Below are 25,892 nucleotides of genomic sequence, written 5' to 3'. Positions count from 1 at the left end.
CTATGCTTAAGGCTGATGGCACAGAAACGTGTAGCAAAGTTCCATGACAATAGAATTGTAATTGCACCTTAAAGTTTCGGCTTCTAGCTGCATTGAATTCTTACTATACCCACACCAACATTTATGGTGTATTTTTTTATACACTTTGGAATACTGGTTCTAGCATTCTAGTACCCATATGTTCTAGGAAGACTTGTGTTCTATGCAAGTCATACAAGTCTTCTTACCTTAAGAAGTTATTTCTATCTTCTGTGAAAGTACCTATTTGACTTCATTGGAAAACCTTATCAGAGAAATCTTGCAGATCATCAATAAGAAGACATTAAATGTCGTATGTACATAACCGAAAAAATGTTAAAGGTTTGTGGTGGGTGAACCTGAAGCAGTGTACCGATACTGTCCATCTTCGAACTTGGCTGGAAAAAATATTACAACGTACAAAGTTTGAACTAAATCGGTCACGCGCTCGGAGAAATATCGGGTGCACTAGCCCTTTTTGGATAGTGAACTTGTGGTTTTTAGAACTGAGATAATATCTGAATAAGTATGGACGTACCCACGACAAAAAATATCGTTGTAATAAGGATCACAAGGAAAATATTTCAAACCTATCCCAGAATAGTCATTCAGATTAATTTGTGGGGGGAATGTCCAAGTTTGGGCCAAATCACTCAGTCCTTTCGAGAGTTATCGTGGGCAATAACCAGACAGATGGACGGACGTGGCTAAATTAACTCCAAACGTTTGAAAGAAATATTCCTCCGGTTGCAAGGCATGGATGAAATTGGTTACATAGAGGCGGACGAACAGGATTAAATACGTACATTAAAATTTGCTGAAACGAAAACGCGGAGCTAATGGTGTAATTAAAAAGAAAAAGCTTACGAATTTCCAAATTCTGCCAGACATTTTCAAACTCCGTTCTTGGTCATTTCGTTTTTTCATTAAAATTATTATTTTTAACAACTGTTTTCTTTTCTCATCGTTAATATATTGCAGCATATGTTTTTTGCTTTCTAGATGACCACAGAACTGTAAAAATATTTCTTTAACAATATCTATTCGCTGCATTTTTACGTTTTCACAACAATAATTTTAAATTTAATTTATTTTCTTTTCGGTTATGTATGTATACGTAAACAAACAACAGCTGTCACTTAAATCCCATCAAAGGTAATATGTAAACGGCAAAGTTAAACTCACTGGATCTGTAAACACCAGTGGGTTAACCTTCAATAGTATAAACGCCCTATTATAATTTAAACACTCTTTCTTGTGTTCAGAAAAAAAGACTGCGACTGTAGGGATCAAAAAATTGGCTTGCTTGGCTAGGGATCAATAAGCGAGTGCTTCTAAAATGTATCGAGCGGAGTGCATTTTTCATAATTCCGTGTGGACTGCATCGAAAGATGTATTGAAATCATAACTCTGCAATGCACTACTTTCAAACTTTTTTGATGGGCCACTTTATTATTCCACCATGGTCGGATACAAATTTGTTCAAATTTGGTCTGTTCCTTTACTTCTAAAAATGGTAAAACCGGCAAAAGTAGTAAAAGTTGTAAATTGCTCCCATATGAATTGTGTTGTGTCTGAAGTAAGGGAACGCTTTTCGAGTAAAAAAGAGTAAAACTTGAAGATTCTTGAACGTAAAGGAACAGAGCTATTATTGAGTAAACGAACAGACCTTTAAGCCTTTACCTAATTAACTGCGTGTTGCGTGTGCGTTCAAAAAAAAAAAAAAAAAAAAAAAACAAAATAAATGTATTTGTTTTTGTTGTCAATATGAAATACATATGGTATGTTCCAGTACTGCAAGAATCTACTAATTTTTACTATTTTTTCCGATAACATAAAGGAAAAAATGTTATCGTAGTAAAAAGTAGTAGCTTTTTGCAGGTTCTGGAACAGAGCAATACATGTATTTTGTTTTTATATTTTTGAACGCACACGCAACACGCAGTTAATTGGGTAAAAGCTTTATTGTGGACAGCTGTTCTAGTTGGGAGAATAAAAATATCGATGTTAAGGGTTGTTTACACCATCTATCAATGTCAATGCCAAATTTTCTACCTGCGAATGTTGTACACATAGTGTAACCACTATGAAAATTTTCATCTATCAAAATGATTTGGCAACTCATATGTAAATTTTTCATTTAGGGAGCGCTCTATTTGATACGGCATTCTCGTATGTAAACATAAATTTATCAGCTGTTTTCTGACATTCTCAAACAAAAAATGAAAAACAAAATCTTTTAAAAAAGAAAATGGAAAGGTATGTATATTTAAATATTCAGTAAAGTAAATAAATGGCGTTTATAATGTTATTTTCAGATCGATTGGTCGAAAGAAGCAGTCTTTGAAATGATTGTTTGGTGGCAAAAACGTGAATGCCTCTATAACTCCAAACACCAATTCTACCAATTCAGTTTCCTTCAACCAAAATTAAAATTTGCGCAAAATTGCAACTCAACAATAAATGTAAATAATGACAAAAACAGCTGTTTTTATATTTTTAGGTTATGTCATACGAAAATAACACTTGCAGGTATGAACGCACAAATTGAAAGTTGTATGGATGACGTCAATTTTGACAAACATAGAGAATGTCGAATGGGTGAAAGAAATGGCAGCTCATATGACATTGATAGATGGTGTAAACAGCCCTTTATCGATTGGACCAAGGAGTGTGCTAGCTCTTGAATTCAAACAAAAAAAACCGTTGTTGGCGCACAAAAAGATAAACAACTATAAATTGATTTTATTGTAAACCAACAAAAATGCCTCCAAAAAAGCGAGAAGGCAATACCACAATTGAAATGATATCTGGAAATCGATGTCTTTGGAAAATAACACGAGATATAGTTTCTTATTCTCCAGAAATTATAGCACATGATGATGGTGGTATTACTTCGACATGGCAAATATTTCTGAATTGGCAGAGTCGTGAAATGAAAATAGTTTTGTGCTCTGTGAACACAACAAATCGTCTGCTACTCCAAGTTGTAATATCTTGCGAAGATCATGCCTCCATTGATGTGCACATCACATCAAAAGAATGTAAAAAGTTTATATATGTAGGAAAATGTGATATTGTGGGATGTGATTCAATGGATTTCTCACTTGAGTTTAAGGTAAAAAATGAAATCAAGCAACCAAGGGAAATCAAATTCCATGAGCCGCCTTGCAAGAAAAGAATAGCGCAAAAAATATCCAATATAAACAATGATTTTGGCAAAGTTTTGGCCAGTGAAGAATATAGCGATATAACACTTGTTGCCCATGGCGGAACTGAATTGAAAGCCCATAAACTTATATTGGGGACACGTAGTGAGGTATTTGCTGCCATGTTTCGCAATGATTTCTTGGAAAATCAAACAAGTCGTATAACAATAGATGATATCAATGCTAATGTGCTGAAGGAAATGTTGAAATATCTTTACACAGGCGATGTCAACATACCCAAGGAAATGGCTTCGGAACTCTTAGTGGTGGCGAATAAATATGCCGTAATGGATCTACAAGAAATGTGCGAAGATATTTTAATAGATTCTAATAGAATAGATACAATTGCCGACACTCTTCTATTGGCCGAACGTATTACCAATAAACGTCTAAAGGAAAATGTTATTGAATTCATCATAGCCAACATTAAAGATGTCATGAAAACAGAAAATTGGAAAATACTTCAAGAGATGGAACCAAAATTGTGTCTTGAAGTTTTGGGTAAAGCTGTTAATAGTGGTCATAACTAAATGCCAACCATCTGGAATTTGAAAGGTACACTCGATGAAAGATATCACTCTCAAGTGGCGGTAACTGAATAAAAGATCTATATGCAAGTTGAATATAATTAAGTTATCTTTTAAGCATTTTTTGTTCTCTTTTTGTACTTTTGTTTGTAAAATTGATGTGAAGATAGTAAGAATATTTCGTATCGCGTACTGAATTTCAAAATAAATATGTAACAAATTTGTAGCCTCCCTACTTATGACTACAGCGATGGTAGGTATGTAAACTTTTTCACGATCAGAAATGTGTTTCATAACAAAGATTTTATACCCCACATTTGTCAATTTAGAGTTAATGTAACCGCAAAATAACTCTCGTAGGGAATTGTAATATTTCTTCTCACTTCTCATTATTTATATATACTCTTTATAAATAATATTGTTAACCCACAAAATGACATATGAATAAAAAAATAAAATTTCTTCTCACTTCTTAATACACACACATATGGCCTGTTCCCGCACTTTACAAAGTGGTAAAAGTCGTAAAAGTTGTAAAAGTCGTAAACGATTTTCATATAAATTTTGTGTACGGGAACGCAAAATGTGTAAAAGTGGTAAAAATTGTAAAAACTTTTTAGTTCTGGAACAGAGCTATAATTTCCGTTAAGTCCAGATTTTTACAGCAGATTGTCTCTGTGATTTATATAATAAAGAAATAACTTTATTCTTTATACTTCCCTGGATAATGGCGCGAAAGTTCCAAAAATAAAAATCAGCCAAGTGATGTTCATGTAATATATGAAGGATTATTAACTTTATTCCTATACACTTTGTTGATTCTATTATTCAATAAAATAAGGGGTCGATTATCGTTAGCAATTATCGTTGAGTGGAGTAGTGGAGTTGTCAAAATTACTTTATGAATGGCAACCTTCAAATGAAGTTGCGAATCTCAGTTAACAAAGCTGCTATTTTGGGCATAAGTTGAGTTTACCAACTAAGCTCGTATCGGGATGAAATGTTTTTCACAGAGGTCACCCTGATCACAAATATATACAACATTTGTTGCGGAAGTTCATACTTCCCCGAGATATGGGCCTCCGAAATTGCGAAAATTCCCCTGTTAAAGGCCGACTATTTAGAGGAAAATTTTAATTTAAAAGAAAATTGTGTTCCCGTTCCCGAGATTGGCTCCTGTCCGTAGGAGAAAGTTTTAAATACCCGGGTGAAGGCCGGCAATTTAAGAAAAATTTACATTTTTAAAGAAAATTTTGTTCCCGTTGTTGGTAAAATCAAGATGCCTCCTATTTTTCAGCAACCAGTTATTTTCAGTTGCAGTGAATATTTTCGAAGAACCAAGAAATAAAATTGAAACGAAAAAAACATTTTCTTAACAATTGTTGATTCATTCATTAATTAATTTTCTGTATCAAAAATAGGGTGGAACAACAGTTGGGAATATTAATTGATAAATAAAAAATTGAGTGCAAATCCAATGTGCCAAGGAATTTCGTTTTTGAATAAACATGATTTTTATTTGTCTTTTTTCTTCCTTCATCAACTTCGAAACGATCCAATTTTATCCTCTATCAAGCGGACGATACGTTCGACATTGTAGATTGAGCCATGCAATTGTTGTTTGCAACCATTCCATGGGATTTTTGGAAACTTCCCTCTCAATTTTAAAAGTCATCGTTTAACGTTTCCACAATATAAACTACGGCATCTTTTATACGCCCTAAACCTAAAATAATTTACTGATTATACTTCAACTTACAGTACAGATGGCAATTCCAATGGTTTCGACTTGTTCCTCAAATTTCTTCTAATAGATGCCATGTCTTGTAAATTTTCTTCATCATCAAGGGCTAATGCTACCTTCTTATGTTTGGTTTACATTCGGCGTCTTTTTGTGATTTCGAAGGCGTTTCGTGATTTCGCGCGGAATCAAGCAAAAATTATCATGATTTCGCATACAAAAATGAAATCATCTCATTTCGTGATTTCAGCGAAATCAACATCGAAATCGCAGTACACATGATATACAACCCTGTTATTGCCTGAAAAAGTAACAAAAGTTGCAACACTTTTCACGTATCACAATAAACAAGGTAGATGGTCAATTGATGCAACAAAAAATTTTAGTATCAAAATTTGTAAACAATGTGAAAAAAATTAAATTACTTTGTTACAATGCTATTTTTTATTGTGCTCCCGTACTTTTTTAATGGTAATGTTAGAAAAAAGAGCGAATTGTCAAAAATTGCTTCCCCATACAAATTTCTTAAAAAATACGGAAACGGAAAAATGACAGAAATTGCAAAAACTCCATCATAAATGTCCAAATCAACGTATCAGCAATCATATATATACCAATGAACATGCTTGCTGCTAGTTTCTACTAGGCCAAAAGTGTATGGCAGAAAACAGGAGAAGAGGGATTTTTGTTTGAAGAGAAGTGCAAGTATTACTAGATTTCGGATTACGGGAACGCATTTTTAGCACTAAACGGGAAAACTACTGCAAGTACTAATATTGTGCAGGATCTGAGCACAACTTTTATCTATCAAAATTTATTATAACGATGTCTCAACGATAAAATCATTTTATTTTATTTTTTCATTTGTTAGTACTATACACAAATAATACGATATATCGATAATTTTACTATAATTTTCCAAAGAAAGTTGTAAAATTCTATATTGTCGTATATTTTTGATGATTAATTTAATTTGCAAAATCTTGATTTGAAAATTCATGTTCGATCAGCTGCGCATATGCGTCTACCTTGATAATTGTGATATGTATGAAATCAACAAAAAAATAAGTGTAAACACCGGGATGTATTTCAGGATTTCGTGAAATCCAGTGGATTTTAGAGCGCAAGTGTAAACTTGGCATTATTATTGTATCATGCACTGAACATATCATTTTAAGTGGTGTTTTACATGTAACGATTTTTGATCACAATGTACACTGTGTCTGAAATTTACGAATATGAGGAGACAAAATCTCGTACGAGCAATCGTATAAATGTAAAACGCCATTAAAATAGTTTTTTTCTTGTTAAAAAATTGGCGAATTGTGCCTTTTTAATTTTAAGGCCAGAACAGAATCAAACGTTGCTTGCTTAAAAAAATTCAAATTATAAAGGAATGCCAGAGCCTCTTTGCAAATCCGCCAGCGTTCCCCTCTAGCAGGCTCTGTAGTGGGATTCTCTAGTGCATTTTTTGGTTATCGACAAAAATCGTTAAAATTAAAATGCTTATAATTTCGGTAATTAACGATATTATTCGGTAAGTTAGCGATCAATAAAAAGTAGTCGGAAAGTCCTACCGATAGCAACAGTGATGTCAACTTTTATTTGAACTTTTGATTCATAATTTTGCGTTTTAATTTGACCGATTTTTGACGGTAACCAAAAAATGCACTAGAGAATCCCACTACTGGTATTCCTTTAAAGCAAGCGACGATTGATTCTGTTCTAGCCATTACAGCCAAGTTGCCGGCTGCGAATTTTAGCCGTTTTGAGCCGATGTAAAGGGCCTGCTTAACTTGCTTACTTCTGTAGTGGGATTCTGTAACTCATTTTTGCTGTTACCGACAAAAATCGTAAAATTAAATCGCAAAATTATGACTAAAAACATAAAGAAAAGTTGGCATCACTGTTTGTGTCGAGGCTACCGACTACTTTTTATTCATCGTTAACTTACCGAAAAATTTCGTTAATTATCGAAATTATAAGCATTTTAATTTTACCGACAATTATCGATAACAGCAAAAATGAGTTACAGAATCCCACTACTGATCATGGTACAATAAGAAAGGTAGATGCATCGGCGAATTGCTACAACAAAGCAACTTTTTTTGTAATGTAAACTGTCAAAATTTTCGCCAAATGCTCTCTTGTTGTCTCTTTTTATCGCTTGTGTTTGTCTATAAAGTGTAGACATGCTATCTCTTACTTACCGAATCATATGAGTTTTTGTTTTGATTTTTCATGGCGAATTCATAGTTTTTTGACGTTTTAGATTCGATCAGCTGGGCTGAGGCATCTACCTTTCTAATTGTACCATGCTTCTGATAAAAGAATAAAAAAGAAAAGGGCAACCCAGTTCGAAATTTGCTCGGCCTTCTTTATTCTTTTATTTTTATAGCTGTGTCTGGTTACCCTAAAATTTGTAACAATTTGTACCAATTGTTGCTGGAGGTCGTCTGTTAACACAAAAAACCAGCAAAAGAGAGCGATTCGAGAGAGACATTATGCCTGTTCGATAACTTTGCAAGTAAAAAGTTTTTGCAAGTTCTTGCAACTACTTGCAAGACTTCTCTATTCACTTTTACTGAACAAGTTTGTTATCGAACAGCATTTTGTAAAAGTTTGTGCAAATTTGTACAAACTTTTGGGTTATCGTACAGACCTATTTTGACAGTTCTTTCACTGAGAGCTTGCAAATTCTTGCTGGACAAATTTCTTCTAGCAAGCACTTGCAAGCTCTTCTTCTTCCTGAAAACAATCAATCAGCCGTTTTTAGTTTTTTGTTGATTTATGTTTGTGAACATTAGGTATGTACGATAACTTCGCAAGTGAAAAGTACTTGCATGTTCTCAGCAAGTTCTCAGTAACGTCTCTCCACCAATTTTTCTCTCTCGAAGCTAAAAATTTGCAGATTGTTATCGAACATCAATTTGTAAAAACTTGCAAGAAGTCAGTTGATTGGAAAAGAAGAAGAAGATGCTGGCGGAAAAGATTAAATAAATACATAATAAAATAAAAAAGTAGTCACTACAAAAAGTAATGACATATCTAAATTCAAAATTGAAAAATTTGTTGAAAACACAAAAATTTTTAGAAAAAAGGAAAAAGATGAATTAAAATTAATGAACTAAACATTTTATACAGATGCAGAAGGAAGATGGTTGTGTTTCCTTCTTAATTCCACACACATTCCATGTCCATTAGTTCAAGATCGCGTAAAAGATCAGAAACAAAAAGGAAACAAATAACTGAAAGTCTGTATACACAAACATTGTTTTGACATGTCTCTCTCTCTCTTTAATTTTAAAATAGAAACATATAAAAATATATTGAAAATACAAAATTATTCAGAATTTATGGAAAAAATTAATGAAATGTGTGTAGTTAAATATAGAAGATACATTTGATGGAAAGTCTATTGCTTTTCCAATTCATTTAACGTATATTTTATGTGTTTTCGGTTCAGATTTTCGTGAAAACAAGGAAACAAAAATGAAGGAACTTTTGTTTATGTTTCTGTTAATTACGAATGGTGTCGTGGAAACGGGTTAATTCGTGTACGTAGTTCGACAGGCGAACAACGTAATTGAAACGCTCGTGTGAACATGACATAAGTTATTTTATTTACATTATCGTTTTCCATAATTTATTTAATAATTTTTCCCTTTTTTATTTCTATTTATTTTAATAGCCAAACGTTTGTTTATGTTTTTGCCAAGAAGTCCGCCACAAAAATTTCGAATTTAAATCAGCTGATCAAACTTGCAAGTTCTTACAAGAAAAATTTTCCTTGCAAAAACTTGTAAAGAAAACTCTCCAAAATTCTCTCACTATTGTCTCCTAATTTGCTCTCTTCTACTTTACAAGTTTGTTATGGAACAGCATTTTGTAAAAGTTTTTACAAATTTGTACAAACTTATGGGTTATCGTACAGACCTATTAAAAACAATTTTATTGTGGAAATCATGGTACAATAATACAGGTAGCATTATCATGCCAGCTGATGGTAACATAATGTGTCAATTGCATTCAATTGATTGCAAATTTTGACATCTTATGATACCAACAATTGCCGATGCGGCTACCTGTGTATTTGTACCATGGTGGAAATAACATAGTCTAATGCTTGGTTTACATTTACGAAATCCACTCGATTTCAACTGTCAAATCCATAGGATAAACGTCAAATGAAATCCAGATGAGATTTCATTTGACGTTTGAGCTATGGAATTGACAGTTGAAATCGAGTGGATTTCGTAAATGTAAACTTATGTTTGGTTTACATTCGGCGTCTTTTCGTGATTTCGAAGGCGTTTCGTGATTTCGCGCGGAATCATGCAAAATTTATCATGATTTCGCATACAAAAATGAAATCATCTCATTTCGTGATTTCAGCGAAATCAACATCGAAATCACAGTACACATGATATACAACCTTGCTTTTGCCTTAAAAAGTACCAAAAGTTGCAACACTTTTCACGTATCACAATAAACAAGGTAGATGTGCGAATTGCTGGAACAAAATATGTTAATATCAAAATTTGTAGACAACGTGAAAAAATATTAAATTACATTGTTACAATGCTATTTTTCATTGTGTTCCCGTACTTTTTTAATGGTAATGTTAGAAAATAGACCGAATTGTCAAAAATTGCTTCCCCATACAAATTTCTTAAAAAATACGGGAACGAAAAAATGACGGAAATTGCAAAAACTCCAGCAAAAATGCCAAAATCAGCGTATCAGCCATCGTGTTCAGATTCCAAAAAACATGCTGCTAGTTTTTACTTGGCCAAATTTTTATAGCAGAGAACAGGAGAAGAGGCTTTTATTCAAAATCAAGTGCAAGTCTTGCTAGATTTCGGAGTACTGTAACGCATTTCTAGCACTAAACGGGGAAAATACTGCAAGTAGTAATATTTTGCAGTTTCTGAACACAACTTTTATGTATCAAAATTTATTATTATAATCTCTCAACGATAAAATCATTTTTTAGTTTTTAATTTCTTAGTATTATAAACAATTAATACGATATATAGATAATTTTACGATCATTTTCGAAATGATGCAGTAAAGTTCTATATTGTCGTAAATTTTTGATGATTAATTCAATTTACAACAACTTTTTTCGAAAATTCATGTTCGATCAGCTGCGCATTTGCATCTACCTTGATTATTGTGATATGCTTGAAATCAACAAAAAAATAAGTGTAAACACCGGGGTGTATTTCAGGATTTCGTGAAATCCAGTGGATTTTAGAGCGCAAGTGTAAACTTGGCATTAGCATTATGCTACTTATTTTGTCCCAATTTACATTAGGCGAGTTTACTTGCGGCAATTGTCAGTTTGTAGGTGAGAGAGGGTGCTGAGAGGCAAAGGGTTACCATATGCCTCACCTCTCTCTCCTACAAAATGACAATTGCCGCAAGTAAACTCGCCCAATGTAAATTGGGACTTTTTTGTTGATTTCAAACATATCACAATTATCAAGGTAGATGCATATGTATGTGCAGCTGATCGAACATGAATTTTCAAAACAAGCTGTTGTAAATTGAATTAGTCATCAAAAAAATACGACAATATACAACTTTAAAGCTTTATTTCGAAAATTGTAGTAAAATTATCAATATATCGTATTAATTGAGTATTATACTAACAAATGAAAAAATAAGAAATGATTTTATCGTTGAGACATCATAATAATAAATTTTTGTATATAAAAATTGTGTTCAGAACCTGCAAAATATTACCACTTGCTGTAGTTTTCCCGTTTAGTGCTACAAATGCGTTCCCGTACTCTGAAATTTACCAAGACTTGCACTTCTCTTTAAACGAAAATGGCGCTGCATAACAAACACCACACAACACTCTCATTTAACTTCTTGTAGTGTTGAATTGGGAGGTTGTGACTGACCAAAGGTTATCCACTCTCTGTCACGCACCAACACGATGCACTAGAAATTCATAGTGCATCTCTGGACTGAGTGACACATATTTGGTAGCGATCTCCTACCAAAATAATGGTGAGATCCCCTAACACCGGGGTGTTATGCGACCTCGTGCTCATCGGTGTTCCAAAGGTTTGCAGTTAGGGTACCAACTGTATTAGAACGGAGCCTCGCTGATACCTGGGCACCTCAGCGAGTAGTTCAGCTCTAGTCATGGTAGTGGAGGGCTATGCCATGATCGTCCTCATCTCCCCCATTTACTCCTTTTTCTCATGGACATCAATTTTAAAAACTTTAAACCCCCAATTCTAATTCACCCTCGGTATCGACCAATGCAAATAACCCGGACAATGATGCACCTCGTGCTAGTACGACCCAATCCCTGGGCGGGGACGACAATAAGACACTTGACGCAGTAATAGTGTCGTAGGGTACATAGAGAAAAATCTGAATGATTCGAATTTCACTCTGGCAGCCTTTCTGGATATAGAGGGCGCCTTTAATAATGTGAAACTCGAATCCATTCATTCTTCTCTAGAATCATTGGGTGTCCCCTCTATCCTAATAAACTGGATCGATAGCATGCTTAGAAGCAGGCTAATCAATTCTAATATTGGGGAGAGCTCCATCAGGAGATCTGTTACCAGAGGCACTCCTCAGGGGGGAGTTCTGTCTCCCTTACTCTGGCTACTGGTGATAAATGGGATACTCACTGATTTCGACAAACTAGGAACTAAGGTAGTTGCTTATGCGGATGATGTAGTCATCCTCATTAGTGGGAAATTTTTGTCTACATTGTCTGATCTAATGCAGGGAGCACTTGCCAAACTCTCACGCTGGGCGCACATCAATGGCCTTGGTGTGAATCCGGCTAAGACAGAGCTGGTGCTCTTTACCCGAAAAAGGAAAACCGCCGAGTTCGTACCACCAACGCTGGATGGAGTACGGCTAAATCTCTCTAAGGAAGCGAAGTACCTGGGAGTGATTCTTGACCATCGTCTCAGATGGAAAAGGAACACAGAGGAGCGCACTAAGAGGGGTCTAGTTGCACTCTACTCCTGTAAGAACTCCATAGGTAAAAGTTGGGGTTTGAGACCGCATGTGATTCACTGGTTGTTTATGACAGTGGTCTGCCCAATTTTGACCTATGGATGTCTTGTTTGGTGGCAGGCCCTGAACAGCAAGCCAAACTTGTCTAGGTTAACTACTGTGCAAAGATCTGCTTCAATTCTAATTACAGGAGCAGTGAAGAGCACCCCTCAGGCAGCACTGAATGCAGTGCTGAACATCCAGCCTCTGGATATTCTTGTTCAATACCAAGCATCCCGTAGTGCCTTGAGGCTCAAGGAGCTTAACCAGTGGCGCTCTTCAGGGTCTGGACATGCTAGCATTTTACAACAGCTAAGCAGTCAGATCGGACTAAGGGTTGGGGGGAGTGTAACCGATTACATTTCGCCTTCACTGGATTTCGATGTAGCGAAGGTGATTATCCCTGATAGAAGTGAATGGGAGCATGGCAGACCACTACCCGATAGCCTTTCCATCTTTACTGATGGTTCGAAGATGGATGTAGGTACTGGAGCGGGGGTGTACTGCGAAGAACTAAACATTAAACGCTCGTTCAAGCTTAATGCAAATTGCAGTGTTTTCCAGGCTGAAGTCTTCGCAGTATTGAAGGCCTTAGAATTAGTAGCAGGAATGACGGACAACGCAGGCAGGACAGTTACAGTCTATGTAGATAGTCAGGCTGCCCTTAAGGCGTTAGGATCCTACACTATTAAATCTAAGATCGTTCAAAAATGTAGGTCCACCTTAAAAACTTGCAATTTAAGCGTCAACCTTTGTTGGGTTCCAGGGCACTGCAATGTTGAAGGTAATGAGATTTTTGATGAATTAGCAAGGCGAGGCTCCCAGTCCTCTGACCTTATGGTAGAGGACTATGTCAAGCCACCGCTCTGCTACTTCCTCGGCAAACTCTGCCAGCTCTATGCAGAGAAAACCGTATAAATTTGGCAAGACGCACCTGGTTGCAAGGTGTCGAAGTCAATCTGGCCGGCAATCTCAGGGCGTAGAACTGCGTCCCTTCTCTCACTTTGCAAGTCGGGAATCAGAATCGCTACAGGGGTCATAACCGGCCACTGTAGAATAAGATCTTTGACTTGTAAGTGGGATGATAACAACATTGAGTACTGTAGGCTATGTGAGGATGAGGAGGAAACGGAGACAATCGAGCACCTTTTATGTAGATGTCCTAGACTGATGATCAAAAGACATAGACTATTTGGTGTACACGTGATTGACTCTCTGTCTTACTTCTCCTCTATTGACCCTACTATCCTGGTGGTTTACTGCAAGAGTCTAAAGTGGCTCTGGGGCGGGTCAGAACAGGCTTAGCATAGTATAGAAAAATAATCTCTTTCTTCTTAAAACAATCTGCTACTCTCCTTCACAATTACTCATCCTTCTTATTCTTGTCTCTTTTGTCTTATCACTTTCTCCTTTCCATCTTTCCAACCTAATCCACATTCTCCTTCCACTTAGCTCACCATATCATCATCATCATCATCTGCAGGCCCACAGCACCATTCAGAATACAATCTGCAGTCTCGTAACATCGTACAGCATCGCCCATAGCAAAAAACACACTACACCATCAGCACTCACGCACCACCGTATACCGTATGCACAAATCACCATATACCCATCAGTCACACATCACCACAATCTGTAGTTACGCAACATAATACATGCCCGCACATAGAAAGAAACACATCACACTTTCCGCCACACATCTACTGTGAATCTTCTTTTCAACACTATCCATCATCTATCCATAAAATCTACAACCGCACACTTCATCATCATCAATAGCCTTGTATCATCATATGCAGACAAAGGACAACATTCAGAACATATATCACAGCTCATGACTCCTGTACACCATCATCACCACACGTAACATCATACAACCTCATCCATTACACACAACATATCACACTTACACTTCACATCATCACCATCTACATTCACACTTCACCATATAGCCGCATCTATAATCACTTCATCAATAGCCGACTTAAACCCACATCATATCACAACAACATCATCACACACAACACATATACTTCAATAGTCAGGATGATCACAATGGACCTCAAGGTCTCCGAGTGGAGTGGCTGCCAGCACGGCAGCTGCGCATCCTAAACCTAACCTAACCTCATGGTACAAATACACAGGTAGCCGCATCGGCAATTTTTGGTAACATAAGATGTCAAAATTTGACATCAATTCAATGCAGTTGACACATTATGTTACCATCAGCTGGCATGATAATGCTACCTGTATTATTGTACCATGCCTAACCTAACAAACACCATCTGCTCCTGTTTTCTGCTAAACAAATTTGGCATAGTAGAAAGTTGCAGCATGTTTATTAGCACCTGAATATGTTAGCTGATACGTTGATTTTGAAATTTCTGGAGTTATTGCAATTTCCGTCAGTTTTCCTTTCCCGTATTTTTTAAGAAATTTGTATAGGAAAACAATTTTTGACAATTCGCTCTTTGTCTAACATTACCGTTAAAAAAGTACTGGAACACAATGGAAAATATCATTGTAACCATGGTACAATAATACAGGTAGCATTATCAAGCCAGCTGATGGTAACATAATGTGTCAATTGCATTGAATTGATGTCAAATTTTGACATCTTATGTTACCAAAAATTGCCGATGCGGCTACCTGTGTATTTGTACCAGGATTGTAACAAAGTAACTTAATATTTTTTTCACATTGTTTACACATTTTTATAATAACATTTTTTGTTACAGCAATTGACCATCTACCTTGTTTATTGTGATACGTGAAAAGTGTTGCAACTTTTGGTACTTTTTTAAGCAAAGACAGGGTTGTATATGATGAGTACTGTGATTTCGATGTTGATTTCGCTGAAATCACGAAATGAGATGATTTCATTTTTGTATGCGAAATCATGATAAATTTTGCTTGATTCCGCTCGAAATCACGAAACGCCTTCGAAATCACTAAACGACGTCGAATGTAAACCAAACATTACTCTCTGAGAAAGTTCTTGCTGGACCATGGCACAATCATACAGTTACCCGCATCAGCCCAGCTGATATACTGTGAACTATCAAAAAAGTTGTTGTAATTGAAAACACAAAATTAAAAAACAAAAATTTAAAAGAAAAACTGTGAATTTTTGACGGATTTTTGTAATAATGAGCCCAGCAAAATGTTCGATGCCAAAGATGACATTCAATCATGGGTGCAAGTGATCTAGCATGTCATCTTTTTAGCATCTTCATCGATGAATTTTATATGAGCGTGGACCCCAAAAGATGACGTTCTTTTCTGGATCCTAAGCATGTCATTTTAACCAATGCGTTGACATGTCATTTCCACCAATGCTTTGGCATGTCATTTCCACCAATGATTTGACATGTCATTTTCACCAATGCTTTGACACGTTATTTTCACCCATGCTTTGACATGTCATTTTAACCAATGCTTTGGCATGTCATTTTCACCAAACCCTTGGCATGAAATTTTCATGTCTTGTTTGGAAAATGGAAATGCTGTATTGAAATATGGTTTTCATGAAAAACAAAACTCAAACAAATTAATTAAATAAAACTCTTTATTAATTCAAACGAATTCATGAAATAACTACAATTAATTTATCAGTTTAGTTTTTCAAAAGTTTACATCCAAAATTGCAATGTAATCACCACCGCTGCAACGCAAAAGATTACTTCCTCCGTTCTCCGCAACTGATATTCTTTCATCTTACAAAAGGTGTTTTCAATTATCTTCCCATCACCAGTTCAGATTTCAACATGGACTCCAAATGCACTCCTTTAAGTACTTTTATTTCGTAAATTACTTTTATTTTATAATTTTGTTATTTTATAACAACATTTTGGTAATTTATACTCTTTTGTTTAGTGACGGAAATATGTAGGGATCTACAACCCGGCTTGCTTTAGGGATCTCTAAGAACAAAATGTAACGAACGGGGAGGAGAGACTTTTTATGGAATTTATTTTTAGTTGTTTCTTTCCAAAAGTAGTTTCTTCTTTATTTTCAGATTCTTGTTCCTTTTCGTTTCGTTTCAAATTCCAAGAAGCGAGATTTGATTGATTTCATTCTATGTCAGATTTAGAACAGACAAGGGAACTTTTAAAATAGCAATGTGTGCAGTCCGATTCTATTTTTAGCTCGATGGTTGGGACTTCATATAATACCAATTGTTTAGAAGTTTTAGTTGTTTGATATGCCAGAAATGTAAGACAACATCACGACGACAGTTCTAACAACTTTGGTCTGTTCCAGAAACTGCAAGAATCTACTTATTTTTACTACGATAACAATTTTTCCTTTATGTTATCGGAAAAAATAGTAAAAATTAGTAGATTTTTGCAGTACTGGAACATACCAAAATGAAAATAAACAGGTGTGTAATAAAAACACAAACATCATCTCTATTGGAGCGATGGAATGGGTACAAATGCTGATGAAAAGATCGGATCTTTCACGACTTGCTTTGAACCAATGCAAAAGATGACATGAAATCACGTCATCGCAAAGAACCCATTCCGTCAAATTTTGCTGGGGAGTTTATTAATAACTGCCTAACAAAATTTTGTTGAAAAAATTTTGTGAATCGCTTTATTTTTGGAAAACATTTTTGACATTTCACAGTACTGAACTCGTTTTTGTTGTAGTTGTTGGCTGATGCATCTACCTGGTAATTGTGCCATGTGCTGGACAATTCTTGCTGGGAAAGTAACCAGGCAGACTTTATTATGTCAGAAATGAAGCAGGAAAGCAAGGCAACCAGGCGAAGCAGCGCGCCGCCGATTTAAAATCAAATCGCTTCATTTGATTGAATTGTGCGTGGAGAGAGAAACGCTCTCTTGCCTAATGTTTGGTTTACATTCGGCGTCGTTTCGTGATTTCGAAGGCGTTTCGTGATTTCGAGCGGAATCAAGCAAAATTTATCATGATTTCGCATACAAAAATGAAATCATCTCATTTCGTGATTTCAGCGAAATCAACATCGAAATCACAGTACTCATCATATACAACCCTGTCTTTGCTTAAAAAAGTACCGAAAGTTGCAACACTTTTCACGTATCACAATAAACAAGGTAGATGGTCAATTGCTGTAACAAAAAATGTTATTATAAAAATGTGCAAACAATGTGAAAAAAATATTAAGTTACTTTGTTACAATGATATTTTCCATTGTGTTCCAGTACTTTTTTAACGGTAATGTTAGACAAAGAGCGAATTGTCAAAAATTGTTTTCCTATACAAATTTCTTAAAAAATACGGGAAAGGAAAACTGACGGAAATTGCAATAACTCCAGAAATTTCAAAATCAACGTATCAGCTAACATATTCAGGTGCTAATAAACATGCTGCTGCTTTCTACTATGCCAAATTTGTGTAGCAGAAAACAGGAGCAGATGGTGTTTGTTATGCAGCGCCATTTTCGTTTAAAGAGAAGTGCAAGTCTTGGTAAATTTCAGAGTACGGGAACGCATTTGTAGCACTAAACGGGAAAACTACAGCAAGTGGTAATATTTTGCAGGTTCTGAACACAACTTTTATATACAAAAATTTATTATGATGTCTCAACGATAAAATCATTTCTTATTTTTTCATTTGTTAGTATAATACTCAATTAATACGATATATTGATAATTTTACTACAATTTTCGAAATAAAGCTTTAAAGTTGTATATTGTCGTATTTTGTTGATGACTAATTCAATTTACAAAAGCTTGTTTTGAAAATTCATGTTCGATCAGCTGCACATACATATGCATCTACCTTGATAATTGTGATATGTTTGAAATCAACAAAAAAATAAGTATAAACACCGGGGTGTATTTCAGGATTTCGTGAAATCCAGTGGATTTTGGAGCGTAAGTGTAAACTTGGCATAACGCTGCTTGAGTAATGGTAACAAATTAATTTTCCAAACTTGGCAACCCTACCTTGTATACGTTGAATATTTTTGACATTTGATCAGCTGTTGATGCATGAGAAAAAAAGCCGACTATCCACGGCAAACAGAGCAAAGCGAATATAATGTTTTTCCAATAAATATTAAAGAATATATTAAATTTAAGATAAATAAGTAAAAAAAGAATCTCACAACTATGAAATTATCCGATGCACTAAGACGGCTCGATGCTTATCCCCGCACATTAGAAGATTTTCGAGTACAAAGTGTTTCTGGAGCCATAAGTAAGTAACAACCAAACCACCACCTCTCTTTGAAATCTATGAGCTGAGCTGGCCTTTAATACAAAAAAATAATGATAAAAACACTGTTTTTGTTGTTTTTATTCTATTTTCAGTTACATTGATAAGCACAATTATAGTTGTAATTCTAATATTCTTAGAATTCATGGCCTATATGACACCTAATCTAACTGAAGATCTCTTTGTGGACACAACACGAACACACAAGTTAAAGATTAATTTAGACATCACAGTCCACAATTTGGCGTGTAGTTACGTCTCTTTAGATGCAATGGATTCTTCGGGTGATCAACATTTACGTGTTGATCATGATATCTTCAAGCATCGTTTAGATTTACAAGGTAATCCCCTGAAAGAGACTGAACCGATAAAGGAAATTGTCGCAGTATCGCCGTCGAATAAAAATACTACATGTGGAAGTTGTTATGGGGCGGAATTTAATAGTACACAGTAAGCTCATGTTGTTGTATTTTGGAGGGGTTTGAGAGGAAAATTTTGATTTGGGTTTTTTTGTTTTCCAGTTGCTGTAATACCTGCGAAGCTGTTTTGGAAGCATATCGTTTTAAGAAATGGAATGCCCCATTAGATAAAATTGAACAATGTAAAGATCAATATAAGCGCTCAGATGCTGATGCTTTTAAGGAGGGATGTCGCATCCAGGGACATTTGGAAGTCAATCGGGTACGTAACACATCGTATTTGTTGTTAGGTAGTGTAGAAATGGGGGCGTATTTGGACAAGCTGCTACTGTTGGTTATTTACAATATTTGAGGTAACTAAAGAGCACGCCTTAATTTGACAGAAGTATTTCAAAATATACCGCAGATGATCAGGAGGGTCATGTACTATTCTGTAGATGGCCATAAAGGTCTTCTACTGTACTATAGGTGACCTGAAAGGCCATCTACCGTACGATAGATGCCCAGAAGTGTCATCTACTGTCCCGTAGATGTCCAGAGGTGTGACCTACAGTCCCGTAGATGTCCAGAAGTGTAGATGCACAGAAGTGTCATCTACTATACCGAAGAAGGTCGGAATGGTCATCAACAGTTTCGTAGATGATCGGAAGGGTCATCTGCTGTACCGAGGAAGTTCAGAAGGTTCTATTTTTCCGTAGGTGCCCGGAAGACCCTTCTACTGCACCGAAGGAGACCAGAAGGGTAATATACTGTTCCGTAGATGATCAGAAGTATCATCTACTGTACCGTATATAGAGGTTTCGTCTACTGTTCCGTAGATGCCCAAGGTTCATCTACTGTTCCGTAGATGCTCAGAAGTGTCATCTACTATTCCGTAGATGCCCAGAAGGTTCATCTACTGTTCCGTAGATGCTCAGAAGTGTCATTTACTGTACCGAAGTAGGTCGGAAGGGTCATATATTGTTCCGTAGACCGGAAGATCATTATTCTGCACCGAACCGTCATAGATGCCCAAAAGTGTCATCTACTGCACCAAAAAGTGCCTGAAGGGTCATCTACTGTTCCGTAGACGGTCAGAAGGATTTCCGACTTTACCGCAGATGCCCAGAAGGGTCATGTACTGTACCGTTGATACTCAGAAGTGACATCTACTGTTCCCTAGATGCCCAGAAGTGTCATCTACTGCTCCGACAAAGGCCAGTATGACCATATATAGATCCGTCGATGACCCGAAGGGTCATCTACTGCAGCTAAGAAGGCCAACAGGGTCGTCTAGGGTTCCAGAAATTGCAAGAAGCAATTTCTCCTGCAACGAAGAAGGCCGGAAGGGTCATGTACTGTTCCGTAGATGTCCAGAACAGCCATCTACTGTATTGTAGGTGACCAGAATGGTACTATATTAAACAGTAGGTGACCGAAAGGTTTGTCTACTGTGCCAAAGATGCTCAGGAGAGTCATCCAGAGTGGTCCATAACAGTCTTCTACAGTATCATAGATGCTCAGAAGGGTGATCTAGGGTAGGGTCATCTTCTGTGCGATAGGAGGAACGTATGTACTGTGCGTAAATGGCAAGAAGTACCATCCAGAAGCTCAATTCTGTTTGTATGAAATTGTGAAATAAAAACATTTACATATACATAAAGGAAAAACTGTCAAATGAAAAAATCGTAAAGAAATTATTTTTCATTTCAATTTTTTACAGCACCTGCTCATCTACCACAACCCATAATTACTTTCAATTTCAATTTATTTACATTCAATACAAAGGAAGCCTCCTCTCAAAAATTGATCCACTTGTTTAATCTTTCGAATTCCTCTCCATTTTTTTCTAATACCTTACAGATGGCCGGTTCATTTCACTTAGCTCCCGGAAGTTCATTTTCAATACGACAATTCCACATACACGATTTTCAAATATCCAATGTCAAGCTGGCGCACACCATTAATCACTTATCGTTTGGAGATAAAATTGAATTTGCCACAACGCATCCGCTGGATGGTTTTAAAGTAGAACCAGAAGGAGGTAAGTTCATAGCACATTTTCCGTTTTATATTTTTTTTTTACATTTCCTTATGTAGTAAATATTATATTTATATTGAATTTTGTATTATTAAAATTTTCAAGTACTTAGCACAAGAAGTTAAATAACTAAAAAAAACTACTTGGTAACCAAAACGAATGGAAAATCTAATTGTAATTTAAGAAACTCTTTGAGATAAGTTAAACTTCAAATTAGTTTCTTATATTCGCCACCCACAATTTCTTCTCCTCCACACTTCTCCAGACTCTTCTCAACAGCGTATGCCAGTTCCAATGGCCATGAATGTACCAAAAGTACCGCCACCTTGTATCATGACTTTGCCCACATTATTGATAAGTTCACGGCCTCGTAAACCGTATCTGTTTTCAAATAGAAACAAAAAGAAAACATTAGAAAGAATCATCACACATGTCTGTCAGTCAGTCGGGTTATAACGTCACAACAAAACTACGTCATTATGTAATGCCGGTAGTAAATGGAGCATTCCAAGTCCGCAATTTGATTTGTTTATTGTTAGTTGAGTTGAATTCCATTCACTTTTCATTTACCTCAATGCACTGAAACCGCCGAACAAAGCTCCACTGGCCATACCCACACAAAAACCAATTGTGAAACCAGTTTTCATTTTATCGAAGCAAGAGGGTCCTTGTTGACCAAATGCACTGCTTGGCATAGGCATATTGTTGGATTTGTTCTTTGCACTCTTTTTTCAAGAAAAATAATGCCAAAAATTTTGATTTTTTTAGTGTTTTCTGTAAAATTTAATGAAATCCTCCGCAAAATATATTCTAGAGCAATTCAGACGTGCTCATATGTTATTAAAATGTCATATTTTTTAGGGTTGCCATGCCGTTTTCTCTCGATTGTGTCATTGTCGGCATTTTAAATTAATGACGGCGTTAAAAGATTAAGTGCGCCTCAGACTGCGTAATGCAGAGTGTTGTTGACTCTCTCATGACGGACCGTTATGAAATGAAGTTAAATTAAAAATAAACAAAACAGGAAGTTTTAAGTAAAAAATGCCTTAAAGGAGACCGCTTTCTCTCAGAAAGGGTCTATAGAAGCCCGCTTTATTTCAGAAAGGGTCTATAGGGGCCTGTTTTCTTTTAAAAAGGGTCTATAGAAGCCCGCTTTCTTTCAGCAAGTGTCTATAGAACAGCGACGACCACAGAAATACAACCAAAGCGAAGACATGTATGAACCTCTTGTGCCAGACACTGAAAATAACACATGAAAATATTTTAGCTTTTAGGAGAGAGCGGCGGTGAAGGGGCTCCCTTTCTCCCTTCTTACCCATAAGCTCAAAACATTTTCATGAAAATTTTCGTAGTCTGGCACAAGACAACGTATGAGTGAAAAAAGCAACAACCACATTATGTTTTTGTTTGTTTTCATTCATTTACACTGTACGTGAGAGAGAGAAGCAAATGCAAAAACAACTCAGTGGGCGCCCTCACTATACGATCTAAGCAAAGAAGCTCGTCCCTGCTATAGAATCCCGCATTCTTTTAGAAAGGCTCTATAAAAGCCCGTTTTCTTTCAGCAAGGATCTATAGAAGTCCGCTTTCTTTCAGAAAGTGTCTGTAGAAGATAGCTTTCTTTTAGAAAGCGTCTATAGAAGCCCCCCTTTAGAAGAAGCAACCTTTCCTTCAGAAGGGCTCTTTGGAAGCACCTTTTCTTTACTAAATAGTTTATAGATGCTTTCTTTATCCAATTGTTTTTTCTTCTTGACTAATTTTCCTCTTCCCCCTTTTTTCAGATGCCAAATCGGAAATGTATAATTACTATTTGAAAATTGTACCCACGGTATATGTGAAACCCAATGCAGCACCCATCAATACAAATCAATTTTCGGTGACCCGGTATCGCAAGGATCTGAGCAGCAAGGAACGTGGTATGCCTGGAATCTTCTTTAGCTATGAATTATCACCACTGATGGTGAAATATGAAGAAACCCAGAGGTAACTGTTATTTTATGCAATTCCTAAAAGTATGCTTTAATTTCTATAATTTTATTTATCCCCCTTACAGATCCTTTGGTCACTTCGCCACCAATTGCTGCTCAATTATTGGTGGTGTTTTTACAGTGGCAGGAATTTTTGCTGTTTTCCTCAGCAATTCCTGGGAGGTGCTGCGTAACAAATTGGAAATTGGCAAATTAAGTTAACAAGTTGTGATTATGGTCCTTTATTTCCATTCCTAATGAGTTTCACTATCTCTCAAGACCTCTCTACGAATCAATGGCACTTTTACTTGACTTTTCAAAGTGAACAAAAATCATTTCCAGAAATTTTATTTTTTATTTGTACAAAAAGTCCTTTTTGTCTATAGAATCCTTTTAAAAGTTTCCACTTTTTTATAACTGATATTTTTTGTAATTTTATGTGTACTTTGTTTTTGTAATAAAAACTGGAACTTAAGTTCAAAATAGTTGTTGTTTTTATTGTTTATGTAGTACGTTTTCCAACTGATAAAAATCCTGAGGTATTGGAGAAATATTTGGCATTCATTTCGGTTTGTGATTTCTCGGCAGCCTGGGGATTGACAATTTCCAAACCTTGGAGGGGAGTAAACGCCACACTGGATGCAGTACCAGATATGATTTGTCGTTTGACAGTTGTACTGCCACCATACACTTGTTGTTTTTGTAAATTCTTTTGTAGCGTTTTACTGATGCGTACTTTGGTCTTTTCATCGACTTGCGGTAGACGTATGCCTGCTCCCGCCTTGCCAATGGTGCCACGTGAATAACCCAAATCATCTTGATAGGCATCTTCTTCAATCTAAAAAGGCGAGAAAATAAATGTTAAATCTTGGAAGAAGTATGGAGACTATTAAAAAAACCTACATCACCAAAGTTCATGCGATTGGCATGTTTGCGGAATTCTGTCAAGGCATAACGTTCCTTCATTTTCCTTACCCGCTTACCGCCACGTTTCTTTTTACTACCCTCAATGGGTTTGGGTAGGGGTTTTATAAACTTTACCGGAGGTGGTTCTTGTAATTTGTCCAACTTCTTCTCAATATCCTCCTTAAACTTCAAACCAATTTCTCCATGAACACTTTCATGGCAGGCATCAACTCGTGCAGCCAACACCGCCTTGGCTGCCACCAAACGGGCTGCCTTACGCCTCAAATCGGGTGCAGTGTCTTGGACAATTTGTGAAAAGAAAACATAACCGGTATGGGGTAACATTTGTGTTTTGGAAAAGCCGGCCAAGGTTTTCTTTTGGGAACCCAAAACTTGAACATTACAGGCAGGCATTTTGGAAAGTTTTGTCAAACCACCAGCAATACCCAATAATTTGGCGGCCGTGGATGCACCTAAAATGAAAAATTCTGTGAATTTAATGTCTTCCCAAAAATCACCAAGGTACTTACCCACAATCATTGACAGATTTGGGGCAATAAATGTCATGCGACTCTCCACATATTCATAGATTTTGGTTTTAATATTGTTCAGTTCAATGGCCATGTCACAGGCCTCATCAATTTGAGCTTTTTCCGAGGGAGTTAAAAGGGTGCTACAAAGAAAAGAAAACCCTAGTTTCCCCTTTCAAACATTTAATTCATATTACTTACCCCTGAGTTGTGGATGCTGTCACGGAAACAATCATAATGGTGGCCTGCGTAAGTATAGCCTGCAGCTTTTCATTATTCTTAACCTGATCCAAATCATTGCCCAATTCCTTCACCGCCAAAAGATATTCAATTTCTCCCAAAATCAATGACTCCAGTTCGGGAAAACGTTTTTGATACTTCTCCTTGGCAAATTTGTGGATAATAGCTGCAAAAGAAAACATTGATCAACATTTCCATATACCAAAAAGGTTCCAAAATACTTACATATCTCATTATCTACATCAACGGCCAAGGCATTTGCATCCACAATCAATCTATATTCTGGATCTGATTCCACACTACCCAACATTTCACTTGCAGTTCGTTGACGCTGAGAATACATTTCGATTTGCTGCAAGATATTCTGTAAACGTTCCGAGTCTCGTAGTTTACACAGTTCCCTTATGGAATGGACCTGAACATCAACATCCATTAGATTTGGAGTTGGTTTGAGAAACTTCTCAATATCTTCCGTGACCTCCTCCGATGTGGCCGTGTCCATTCCCGCCAAATCATCATCGACATCATTATCATCTTCCAAATCGGCCAATAATTCATCAGCTAAAGACATTGCGAGGAAGAAATCTGAGAAATCCGGTATAGAATTAAACATTTGTTAGAAAAAACGACATTTTTAAGGAAGAGAAACCAACCTTGACTAGAAAACGTTTAATAATTTTTCTTACGTTGCTTCACTTTGGTGAATAAAGAGTTCATAGAATGCAAGGAGGAACACAAAGCCTGTATAAAAAATATTTGGCGGCGTGATAGTTGTATAGAAGAAAAAAAGAAGAAAACGAAGATAAAGTTCAGGAAACAAAACAAATTAGGCAAGAAACAAAATAAGAAGAAAACATGAGGTAGTAGGGTGACACAAAAAATAACATACAGAAGTCACATTCGAACACCCTTCAAAAATGAGTATCCTAGTTAAGGGGTGTTTACACTATCTATCAATGTCATATGAGCTGTCACTTCTTTTATCCATTCGACATCCTCTATGTTTGTGAAAGTCCATACCACTTTTAGTTTTTGCGTTCACACTAGCATACAATTTCATATGACCA

General features: G+C 36.2%; 4 protein-coding genes and 1 pseudogene across 5 annotated transcripts; 3 read left to right on the top strand and 2 right to left on the bottom strand.

Annotated features, from left to right (window-relative positions):
- Nucleotides 1-25,892, top strand: part of LOC141400955 (histone-lysine N-methyltransferase trr-like) — a 208,528-nt pseudogene that overhangs the window by 117,080 nt on the left and 65,556 nt on the right.
- On the top strand, nt 2,068-3,974 carry LOC141401709 (uncharacterized). Of its 2 annotated transcripts, none has more exons than XM_073982089.1 (2): nt 2,068-2,277; nt 2,522-3,974. In XM_073982089.1, exon 2 carries the CDS (start codon nt 2,783-2,785, stop codon nt 3,755-3,757), a length of 975 nt encoding a protein of 324 aa, XP_073838190.1. In that variant the 5' UTR covers nt 2,068-2,277; nt 2,522-2,782; the 3' UTR covers nt 3,758-3,974. The 2 variants fall into 2 exon arrangements, with proteins under 2 accessions (XP_073838190.1, XP_073838189.1); XM_073982088.1 differs by having other exon boundaries at nt 2,337-3,974.
- LOC141400669 (endoplasmic reticulum-Golgi intermediate compartment protein 3) lies at nt 18,476-23,632 on the top strand. Its single transcript, XM_073980035.1, has 6 exons — nt 18,476-18,725; nt 18,839-19,193; nt 19,265-19,424; nt 21,005-21,185; nt 22,964-23,165; nt 23,236-23,632. Exons 1-6 carry the CDS (start codon nt 18,638-18,640, stop codon nt 23,369-23,371), a joined length of 1,122 nt encoding a protein of 373 aa, XP_073836136.1. The 5' UTR covers nt 18,476-18,637; the 3' UTR covers nt 23,372-23,632.
- On the bottom strand, nt 21,248-22,032 carry LOC141400670 (reactive oxygen species modulator 1). Its single transcript, XM_073980037.1, has 2 exons — nt 21,753-22,032; nt 21,248-21,563 (listed from the first exon to the last, which is right to left on the bottom strand). The coding sequence occupies exons 1-2, from the start codon at nt 21,881-21,883 to the stop codon at nt 21,455-21,457; spliced, it is 240 nt and encodes a 79-aa protein (XP_073836138.1). The 5' UTR covers nt 21,884-22,032; the 3' UTR covers nt 21,248-21,454.
- Nucleotides 23,458-25,579, bottom strand: Prp31 (pre-mRNA processing factor 31). Its single transcript, XM_073980034.1, has 6 exons — nt 25,479-25,579; nt 25,051-25,410; nt 24,787-24,991; nt 24,586-24,728; nt 24,053-24,528; nt 23,458-23,987 (listed from the first exon to the last, which is right to left on the bottom strand). The coding sequence occupies exons 2-6, from the start codon at nt 25,394-25,396 to the stop codon at nt 23,652-23,654; spliced, it is 1,506 nt and encodes a 501-aa protein (XP_073836135.1). The 5' UTR covers nt 25,397-25,410; nt 25,479-25,579; the 3' UTR covers nt 23,458-23,651.

This window comes from Musca autumnalis, unplaced genomic scaffold (assembly GCF_047663935.1).
Source record: "Musca autumnalis isolate F117 unplaced genomic scaffold, ASM4766393v1 scaffold_4, whole genome shotgun sequence".
NCBI lineage: Eukaryota > Metazoa > Arthropoda > Insecta > Diptera > Muscidae > Musca > Musca autumnalis.
Note: the sequence above shows the minus strand (reverse complement) of the source record. Positions and strands in the feature narration are given on the sequence as shown.